This window comes from Colletotrichum acutatum, assembly GCF_030867785.1.
Source record: "Colletotrichum acutatum strain CBS 112980 chromosome Unknown BDZ83scaffold_165, whole genome shotgun sequence".
Taxonomy (NCBI): Eukaryota; Fungi; Ascomycota; class Sordariomycetes; order Glomerellales; family Glomerellaceae; genus Colletotrichum; species Colletotrichum acutatum.
The window spans coordinates 38,440-49,212 of record NW_026849159.1 but is presented as its reverse complement, the minus strand read 5'-3'; the positions used below and the strand labels follow the sequence as shown (position 1 = coordinate 49,212).

The 10,773-nt window shown below is 52.3% G+C and overlaps 4 protein-coding genes across 4 annotated transcripts; all 4 read left to right on the top strand.

Annotated features, from left to right (window-relative positions):
* Positions 1-239: 239 nt before the first annotated feature.
* On the top strand, positions 240-932 carry BDZ83DRAFT_656957 (uncharacterized protein; the record flags this gene model as incomplete). The annotated part of the gene is made up of 1 exon (XM_060510920.1): positions 240-932. One exon carries the CDS (start codon positions 240-242, stop codon positions 930-932), a length of 693 nt encoding a protein of 230 aa, XP_060358963.1.
* Positions 933-2,312: 1,380 nt separating this feature from the next.
* On the top strand, positions 2,313-3,386 carry BDZ83DRAFT_656956 (uncharacterized protein; the record flags this gene model as incomplete). The annotated part of the gene is made up of 2 exons (XM_060510919.1): positions 2,313-2,825; positions 2,859-3,386. The coding sequence occupies 2 exons, from the start codon at positions 2,313-2,315 to the stop codon at positions 3,384-3,386; spliced, it is 1,041 nt and encodes a 346-aa protein (XP_060358962.1).
* Positions 3,387-7,024: 3,638 nt separating this feature from the next.
* On the top strand, positions 7,025-8,002 carry BDZ83DRAFT_591095 (aquaporin-1; the record flags this gene model as incomplete). The annotated part of the gene is made up of 2 exons (XM_060506399.1): positions 7,025-7,357; positions 7,427-8,002. 2 exons carry the CDS (start codon positions 7,025-7,027, stop codon positions 8,000-8,002), a joined length of 909 nt encoding a protein of 302 aa, XP_060358961.1.
* A 386-nt stretch (positions 8,003-8,388) lies between these two features.
* BDZ83DRAFT_591087 (P-loop containing nucleoside triphosphate hydrolase protein) lies at positions 8,389-10,229 on the top strand (the record flags this gene model as incomplete). The annotated part of the gene is made up of 4 exons (XM_060506398.1): positions 8,389-8,567; positions 8,633-9,448; positions 9,551-9,928; positions 10,004-10,229. Coding segments are annotated over 4 exons (1,599 nt in total), but the record flags the coding sequence as incomplete, so codon positions are not given.
* Positions 10,230-10,773: the final 544 nt, after the last annotated feature.

The window sequence follows — 10,773 nt, the reverse complement described above, 5'->3', positions numbered from 1 at the left end:
TCTCTTCTTCTCCAACTTCATTTTCGTCTTCATCCTCATTTCCATCACCCCCAAGCCAAGGACACCGCCCTCGCCGTCGTTGCCAGCAGTCCCGACTGGCTTGCAATCCCATCTTCAACGCATTCATCCATCCCTAATTCATCACAGTTTATTCATAATCAAACTCCATCTGGTTGTCGCCTCCGGAAATTCACCTGAGTTGTGCAAAAGCTAACGATCATCTGTTGCAGGCCGCAACGATGCAGTCTCAAGGCAACTCTGCCGCAGACCTTCCGGTCGCTCCATCCATGCACCGGTCAGGTTGTGCTGCAGAGCGCCACGGCCTTCCAGATGTCCAGCGTACTGGATACCTCATCCAGCACTATATCGCTGAGCTTGAGTCGTACGTTAAAGTACAGCAAATGGTCTCTGGGGAGACCAGCTTGATCATCAAGGCGCTTGCCGCCGTCATCACCAACCTCCACCATATCAAAAGAAAGGCCGCCATCACCCCGAAGGATATCGAACACGTCATTGCCGCAGTCAAAGACGCCATGTCTGCGGCGAATGCCAGAACAAAGACTGCCGGCGTGAAGGAGGCTGAGGCCAAGGCGAAAATCCGAGCGGAGACCGAGGATGAGGAACGTCGCTGCAAGAATGCAAGCACCAATATCCCCGTCGCCGCTGCCTTCCTCCACATCGTCGACACCCTCGATATTGCCTACCATGAGTTGGGAAAGGCTCTTCAGGCGTCTCAGTTCCAATCTTACCGCACTTTGGAGAGGGAGAACACCCGGCTCCAGTTGAATCTGGAAGCTCAGGAAGACACCATTGCTCGTTTGGAGCAGGAGATTGCAGAGCTCAAGGTATCATTCCTCGCTCAGCCTGTCAAGTTTAGGGCAATACTGACTCGACACAGCAATCCAAAGGCAGTTCGTCTGAGGGGACGTTGATCAATCTGCTCGACTGACTGCGAGAATATCCCTTCAGGTGGAATTGGTTGGAAGACAAGGTCGCCTTAGGTTCAGGTCCATGCCAGAGAATGGGGGCGTTCGAGAATTATGTGTCCAAGGTTTTTGTTGGTATCCCTATCACAGGGTAGTTGGTTCGAACTATCCGGTTCTGTGGGTGACGAAGGGTCAATTGGGGTCCAGTTGAGGGTCGAATTAATCCTTGCGCTGCCCTTGACTCGTAGTCGAGTTGGACTTCCAATCCGACAGTTTTCATGAGAGGAAGCTCACTGTATTTAATGCTGTGGTCTTCCAGTATTTCGTTCTTCCAAGATCAAGACTGTTTTAACTATGGCCCGGCCCTGAAGGAATCGCCTTCCCACCGGGTGGATCTGCGTGGGTTCTTATTTGAGGAAGTCCTAGTTGAGAGACTGATGCAATTTTGGTGTGGTAAGTTGTGCATGGTAAGTAGGAACGCGCAACATAGAGCTCTTTGTCTGGATTATGAAGAGGCGACCGGAGAAAGGTATCAGTTGCGAGTGTCTCGGCATCAAGGTCTTCCTCCACTTGTAAGTCCCCCTTGCTGCCTGTGACCACGATCGTCAAGGTAGGCAGCTATTATTTCAAGAGGGCTGCCGCCGTCTGGCAGTCTCAGATCTGTTCGCCGAGTGACATCTTTCACTTGGTCGAAATTGAGCGCGTGAAGTCGGAGAATACCAACACCCCGGGTACTAGATGGACGAAAGTGAAAGTCATGACTTTGAACAACGCCGGTCTTCTTGCGGCAGCATCCGCAGGTCAAACCCTGGGTAGGCTCTCGAATATTTAGACTGCCTTGAACATGGTCATCCACGGGTATTCGGGCCCAGCACTCGCATCTCTAGAATTCGAACTTTTCAGACTCATACCTCACTGCAATGTGTTGAAGTCGCGCTTTCTCTTGTCGAGACCTTCCTCAGCCATAATTAGGCATTCAAGGAGCCCGTAGCCCAGCGGAAGGAGCGACCGCCTCGCGGACTAACTCGTCGATAACCTCACTGGCCTCACTTCTTCCCTCTCATTACTTCTCCCCCAGGTCAACCTCGACACAGTTTTTGCTTCTCCCTATCACTTTGCTTTAGCAATATCAATAGCAGAGACGGGAAGAGCACCGAGAGCCTCACATTTACACCCATATATGAGACTATCTATACTCGTCCTTCAAGGTGAGTAATTCTTTAACAGCGTCTTTTTTATCTCTTGGTCCGTATCCCAGAGCTTTACTGCCAGGGGCCTCTCTATGCATCATTTCCTGTTCATAAACGCTGGGGCCAGAGGTTCCATATATAGCTGTCCTCGTGATCGAGAAGGCAGCGAGTGTCGCACATCACTAACGAGACCCAGATGCCGCCCACGCAGAAGGGAAGAAAAGCCAATTCGGGCCCGATCGCGCCTGCCACTGCTTCGCCGTCTGCTGAGCGCTTCTCGGCTCACCAGCTGAAAGTCATCGACGTTTGCCTTCGCCAGACCGGATTCGACTTTCGAGGCTTTGCTTGCGGCCCCGTTACTGAAGGTGAATGGGATGTCCTCAAACTCCTTCACCTCGATTTCGCACTTCCAACAGCCGACCCTAGCTTGACCATGACCGCGTCTCGTCTTGCTGCCATTATCCATGCCGCCGCTCAGTGTCTCGAAAGCTCTGACTGCACCGCTCGTAATGCGGCATTCTGGAAGGAAGTGAAGAAGCTTCTATCCGACGATAGTAACTTCAAGGCAGCTCCCATCTCTGACTTTGTCAAGTTTGACAATATCCTCTACCGATTTTACTCAGCGTGGGTGTCTTTCAGGGACAAGAACCCCGGCATGTCACGTACACTTATCCAGGAGCCTTACACCACCAGTGCCGAGAGCAAAGCGGTTCACCAGCTGCATCTAGCCATGTGTGCATAGGAAGATATCATGGAACTCAATGGCACCGCCGTCAAAGCCAAGGCCTCCTCCAAGGACGAACTCCTCGCAGCAACAGATGAATACATTCGGCAGACAGTACGTGGCAAAAAGAACAGCATCTCACTCGCCAGACGCCATTTCAAGGCCGGATACCGGGCTCATTACAAGCCTGAGCTGGAGGAGACCTACTCGGAGGCATATAACAAGGGAAAGCGCGAGGGCGAGAGTGAATACAAGATCAAGCTCAAAGAGATGAAGGCACAGATACGCAAGGAAGAGGCAGACTTGTTCGCACTGAACAGGGTGACAATGGATCGGAACCGCCAAGTGGGACAGGAGAACAAGTCTATCACAAAGGAAGTTGAGGATTTGCAAGCTGAGAACTCTAAGCTTCGCAGACTAAACAAAGAGCTCAATGACCTACGCGAGGCATCGCAGAAGCAGATTGCAACCAACAGATCGGAAGAAAGCACTGAGGGGAGATGGAATGCATTTGCTCCCGGTGAAGTGGTCGACCTGCTGGGTTAGGTGTTGAGGGGTGGTTTCTGGGTGATATTGGGTGGTTGGATCTCAGTGAGGGACAAGCGAAGTCGAAGATTCTGGCCATGGAACTTTCTGTAGGATAGGATGTGAGAGCTACCAGCTTTGAGCTCATTTGTCTGCTTGCTCATGTTGGCTTCGAGGCTATAGGAATTGAACGTGCTGCTTTTTGATACCTTTCACTTTCATAATGCCAGTCGTGCTATGTATCGGAGTCCAAGTCTGCTCTGACATTGATCACTCTCTGCCTCATGCATTAGAGAACGGGTGTCAATCACCAGCTTTTGAGAACCAATGTTACCTGATAATGGAGGCCAATGTAGACCGGCGGACCTCTTTATGACGGCCGGAATGTTGCGGCTAGCCATTACGGGTATTCCGTTGCTCAGGCTCTTGAGTCCAGCCTTATTGTCTCGAAACGATCGACCTCGATGGCCAGCGCCACCCCGCCTCAGACCAGGACATCCCGTCCGTCCTGCATCGGACCACGGTTCCCACCACTGTCTGTTTCGTCATTGTCCAACCTCTTGACCAATAATCGACCATAAACACTGCGTCTGCGACCCAAATCCTACCACATGGTTGAAGCCTGCTTAACACAGGAGTGTAAATCATCAAGTTGCCACGGTGGAATGAGGGATTTCCAAGACTCGAAGGAAGTGGCATTGCAGCTCCGGCTTCTGAACGCGTGAGCAAACGGACACATTGCATAGTAGTGACCCACTGTCTTGCCTGCAATTGCAAGAGCCGAGAGACGCGGCTTCATGAGCTCTTGTCATCACGTTGTGATTTTCTGGCCCCCAACACGTTGGGCATCTCGCCCGAGTCTTCGGTCAAGCCTGCGACGTTCTGCGACTTGACGCCTCGGGCTCCGCTTCATGTCTCACTTGGTGTCTTACCGTCCCCGCCTCCCTCGTTCGTGGCGCAAGACTTTCCCGTTGAGAAAATGATCAGTCAAGGACTGTTCTGTTGGCTCTCAAAATACAGCAATGTGGGGTTTAGCTTGCGGACTCCATTTAGATCTAGTCACTCGCCTGGTTCATAGAGCCATGGAGCCTTGCAGCTGACACTCCGACACCGTGGGTAAGTCGTGAGTAGTATCTCTGGCTTCCAAGGTGAAGTTCAACGCCTGAAAGGTTTGTCTCCTGCTCTCCCTGCCTACGACCTACATGCTTCTTTTAGTCAAAGAATTCGCGCAATGCCGGTCCTCAGAATTGCAGATGAGACGGTCAAAACACCATGCTCGATCAATCCGTCAGGCAAAATATAAGGTGGTATCCAGGAGGCTGGCCCCCAGCCCGCAGATCACTCATGTTTCCACTGCGGATCATGTCCCAACTGTCCTTAGCGCTTAGGACCGGCCCGCATGGCGATCAATCCAGACTTTGACCTGCCATCCCAAACTCCACCGTTGTTGCGCGACCACCATCATTCGTCCGCCCCGCGTGGCACTTCACGGTCGGTCGACCATGGCCCATACTTGAAACCCCCGCACATGCAGGAGGTAAAGAGCGGGAGGGAGTTCCGGCCAATAATGGAAGAGCAGTATGACTTCGTTCTCTTAGAATAAAGAATGTTGCAGCGGAGGAATTTTGGGGAGAGGTGGGCCGTTTTTGTGGTTCTTCTTTTGTGCTTTTTCCCGCCCGTTCTGCATTCTACATTTGGTGATGGCAACGAGCCCGTGACATCAGCAGCTAATCATTCATCAAGGTCGCGAAAAGAGCTTGTCTGTGCTACACAGCTCACGTGGATATCATAAGTAACAGAAACCGTGCAAGATTGCAGGATGCGCAAGCGTCTAGATTCTGTGGGACAAACAACGAAGAGTTTGCGGCACGACATGCGCGAAAACCTGCCGCGATTGCCCCAAACATGATTTGTCTCCCCAGAGCAGAATCAGGCCACCAGTTCAGACGAAAGACTACAGTTCAGAGGAACCCTAATGCTGCGTTCTGTTTGTCAACCTTAGATGGCAATACAACTGTGCATTAATGCTGGCGAATCACGTCCGCATCGACGTGCGCTAGCGGGAGATGCAAACTGAAGCATGACATCGGAGGGATCTGCCAATCAGGACGCGAGGATGCCAGCCGGGCAACATACGATGGCAAGACACTCTGAGCCAAGCATGCCGGTAATGACAACTACTTTGTTCCCATCATCATCAACATCATCATGGCACATCTTCTTGAGGCTGTCACAGAGTGCGGCGGAAAGTGGGGGGCAAGAACGCCAGTTTAGCCTTTAGCATCGGCTTTGAGGGAGAGAGCTTCGGCCCCAGCGAAATTGGAAGTCTTAAAGTAGATTGACTTACTTCATGTTGACTCTTCGTTTCTTTTGAGGAACTCGGCTCTACAGCCCGAGACTTCATGGGGAAGAGAGCTTGGTGAGACTGGCCGTTTTTCTCCTGTACCCCCAGTTTGGGCGGCAAGACGCATAGTACTGGTCTGACATCGGAGCACCTTTTCCGTCGGACGGGTGAAGTCCTCTGTAGAGATCATCACTGTAAGAGCAAGACATACAGATTCGAGCCCAATACCGGAGGAGCTTTACATGGTCAGGGTCCCGAAAGCTTAGGCCTAGACAAACGGTGCACATTGCCTGTGCCCGCACGGACTTGGCACCAGAGACAGAGATAGATCGGACATCAGAGAAAGCGATCGCGGAGAAACGTCATCTGTAGCTCCTGACTCTATGTGCGCGCGTCCGGGGAGAGGAATACAGTATGATGCCTCAGCGCAATAGACTGTTGTCTGAACATACTTCAGAAGCATGATGGTACCTGGCGTTCCATAGACATAGTAGACCAATGAGAAGTATCGGACATCTCACATCTCCTTCCGCTTTCGTGGTCGACTGCTTCCATCCTGGACCATGTTGGTGATATACGATTGACAGAGGACTCATTCGATCTCAAGAGTCAATTCAACATCGTGAGGCGAGACACACAGCGTCGAGCCCAACATCATGGCAACGGATCCATCAGAACAGGGAGAGGCTGGGTAAAGATCACGACCAAACCAGCGAAACACACAGATTGAGGCCCAACACGGTGAGCAACCAAACCTTGGGATGGTTGAAGTCGTTCGAGAAGATGAGCACAGCAGCACGTAATAGTACAGCATGGCGATTGGCGCCCAGGCAAGAGTGACACGGCAATTCGCGTGGCTCATCGCTAGATTCGCAAGTACATGCCTATCCGTTAGAAGCTTGTGGTCGTCGATGTGAGGGTACAGATCCTCGTCTCCGCGTGATACAACATCCCTCGTGCCGAGCTCAGTATTGCACTCGTGTACTCCAACCTCCTCATCGTTGTACTGACGCTGTCCCTACCACTTGGTGCCCAACTGGTAGAATTCGGCCCACGGCGATGTATCTGATCGTGGAAAATCTCGCCCCTGCCGAAGGCCACAGTAGAAGCCTGGGTGACGAGCAACCTCGACGACCGCCTCACTTCTCGAGACCAGCCATTCGGTTCTAATCACGATACGTATTTATAGATGGCTTCGGCTCTCACAAGGGACTTCCATTATCCAAGCCATCAAACAACGCAGTCTCACCATCATCTCACAGTCCTTCATCCTCATCCTCACTCTTGACGACCACCGTCGACCTTCATTTACAAGATGTCAACCTCCAACGCCCACCACACGCCTGTAAAGCAGGCCATCGACGCGGTGCACGCCACCCATCCTCCCGCGGGACAGCGAGGCTACCCCTTCTCTCTGCCCCAGCGCAACCTCCTAGTCATCGTGCTGGGCGAGTTCTGCGGAACATTCATGTTCCTCCTCCTCTCCTTCCTCGGAGCCCAGACCGCCATAGTTACCAACAACCCCGACGACCCAGCGGCTACACTATCCCCCGATAGCTTGCTCTATATCGCTGCTGCCTTCGGCACAGCCATCACCGCCAATGTCTGGATCTTCTATCGCGTTAGCGGCGGCATGTTCAACCCTGCGGTATGTTCCAACCCAGCTCATCTCCCATCTCTTTCTCACTTCAAACGCTGACTAACATCACAATGACAGGTCACCCTTGGTCTCGTTCTCGTCGGAGCAGTCAAGCCGCTTCGAGGTCTCTGCATCGTACCCGCCCAGCTACTCGCTAGTATCGCTGCCGCTGCCGTGGTATACGGAGTCCTCCCCGGCCCTCTCCGCGTCGCCAACACTCTGGGCGGCGGCGCCACTGTGCCCCAGGGCTTCTTCATTGAGATGCTCCTGACCGCGCAGCTCGTCTTGACGGTCTACTTCCTCGCCGTTGAGAAGCATCGCGCGACATTCCTTGCACCCATTGGCGTTGGTATCTCCGTCTTCATCGCCCACATCACGGCTACGAACTGGACCGGCACTTCAATCAACCCTGCTCGGTCCTTTGGTCCGGCTGTTATCATTGGTTTCGTGAACTACCACTGGATCTACTGGATTGGCCCCTTTGCAGGCGCCCTCCTGTCCTTCTTGGTGTATGCTTTGTTCAAGTGGCTTGAATACCAGACTGCCAACCCTGGACAGGATGACGATATGGAGAAGGCTATTCACCCTTCTCTGCCTGTTGACTCGGCGCACAGCGGTGGAACTGAACTTGCCCCTGAGCACGCCAAGGTTTAAACTTCGATGAACAGCGTAATACTAATGGTCTTCTATACGCCCTGACACACGGATATCGTCGGTAGGGTAAAGACTTCGCTGGTACATGTAACTTGTATGCTGGATCATACTCGACAGAATTGGCTAAGGGCCACGGAATGAGAATGGCAAGAATTTGCAGATTGTAGATACATGTAGTCCTAGATTACCTGTTTTATATAGTCCTTCAGTATTCCGCCCAGCTCCAAGAAGTGCAAAATGGAATGCATAGTTGATAAAATTTACTTCTGCACCAATATAAAAACTGTAGATAGGTATGCAGTCATAGTCATAGTCGGGCCATGTGAGTTGAACATCGGCTAACGAAGAATGACTTCCTCCCTTCGTCAGGTGTGTGGATTCAGTGGTGGACGAGTGAGACCATCACACGAGGAAACGAGCGTCTCGCGTTCTACCTTGCCATATATGCGTCCATGAGGCTGGTGGCCGTGCTGGCTTTTCTCTGTGCCAGCTCGTACTTCATGTTGAAGATTGTACCTAGGTCGGCTCGGAAGTTCCACTCCACATTGTTGGAGACGGTCCTCAAGTAAGTGCAGGTAACACACGGCAGTCGGTAAGCGACAAATGCTGATAAATAACCGCAATTGACAGCGCACCCGTGTCGTTTTTCGATGTGGTCGACATAGGTGAGACCTGCAACAGGTTCAGTCAAGATCTACAGCTTATTGACACGGAGCTACCACTGGCCCTGATCAGCACCACCTTATCCCTCATCTCGTGCATCGTCCAGTTCGTCGTCATCATCATCGGGTCGCAATACACAGGCATCACCATGCCATTCATCTTCGTCGCCATCCTGCTCGTGCAGCGCTTCTACCTGCGCACCTCCCGGCGACTCCGGATCCTGGACATCGAGTCGCGCGGACCCGTCCTCTCCCATTTCCTTGACTTCATCAGCGGCGGGCCCACGATCCGGGCTTTCGCGTGGGCGGAGCAGTACATCTCGCGGGCCACCCAGGCGCTGGAGGAATGTCAGAAGCCCTTTTACGGCCTTGCGTTTGCGCAGCAATGGCTGAACCTCGTGTTGGATCTGCTCAATGCCGGCGTGGCCATCATCGTGGTCTCCATCGCCGTCAACACAAACATGTATAGCAGCGGCCTTACAGGCCTGGCGCTGCTTGGCATCGTGGGCTTCGGGCAGAATGTGAAGAGCTTTATATCGACGTGGACCGCGCTGGAGTTGGCGATGGGTGCCGTCGCCAGGATTCAATACCTCGAGACCACGACAGCCTCGGAGCAGTTGCCGGCTGAGAAGGAAACTCCACCGCCATATTGGCCGAGTGCAGGCCACATTGTCTTCGAAGCCGTGGAAGCCTCGTATAGGTCTGATTTGCCACCGGCGTTGAAGGGCATATCATTTCAGGTCTTCCCTGGACAGCGCCTGGGCATTTATGGTAGAACAGGAAGGTTCGTCGCCTAAAACCCCTACTTGAGATTGGAGGGGGTCACTTGCGGGAGAGCATATCATGATCAATAAGGAGATGAATGACTGACACGGGCTCTTTATAGCGGAAAAAGCTCCATCGTGTCAGCGCTCCTTCGCCTGATTAACACGAGCGCAGGAACGATATGGATAGACGGCGTCGACATCAGCACAATCCCTCGCAACGAGCTACGACGGCGGCTCATCACTCTGCCGCAGGAGCCATTCCTCGCGCACGGCACGGTGCGGTCGAACCTGGATCCCAGCGGCGCGCATACTGACAAGGAGCTCGTCACGATACTGATCAAGTTCCGACTTTGGAACGCCTCCAGGTTGCCAGATGGACTGGGCACGGAATTGACGGATGCGTCTTTCTCTCATGGACAGCAACAACTGTTCTGTCTCGCGCAAGCCACGCTTCGCACAGACGGCAGGATTCTCATCATGGACGAGTCGACCAGCTAGTGAGCGATGCCCCTCCGATTAATTGTACAAGCATTCGTACGCATGACTGGCTGACAAACCACTTTACTTCCTAGTGTGGATCAGGAGACGGATGAACTGATGCAGCATCTGCTGCGCGAGGCTCTCCCGCACTGCAAGACCATTTTTATCGCCCATAAGATCCAGACGATACTCGACCACGACTTGGTCGCCGTGATCGATAATGGTAGTGTGGTTGAGCTGGATAGCCCTGCGGCGCTGCTGAGTCGGGAGGACTCTATCTTTTCTGAGCTTTGTAGACTGTCGCCTGCACCAAGATAGGGTGCTTGTTACCTAGGTATACGTTTGTTAGCGTAAGAAAACAGCGATCGTATGGCATGCTCTCCCCTTTGCCGGTTATATATTCTGAATATGTGATAATGGCTCTTCTATGTGTGTGGTCTGACTTGTAAGCTTTTGGTATTAAGGCGTCACAGCAATCAAGGTAAATAAGGTTTGTACAATTCTTATCGACTCAGGCATTCGGATACAGTGCGACTTTTGTATATTGTTGCTTCCATCGTTCAAGATGGCTTTCCTGTTTTAGGTATCAAAATGCCACTTGCTTTTACTAGATGAAGTGTCACTCTACCAAAACCTCCATGCTCACCGGTCTTCTCTTGCTAACAGGGTTTCCTTTGACAACTAACCGTGGAAAGTCGCATTACTGAACGAGCAACTTTTTTGACTTCACAAAGGCGCTTTAGGTGAGAAAATGACTCTAAGGGAGAATCTTGTTGGTTGACCTTGCCGTCGTTCGTTCGGGTCACGTGATGGAGGTCCTTAAGCAGGTGAAGGATGCCATCACGACAACGACTTGTTTCTG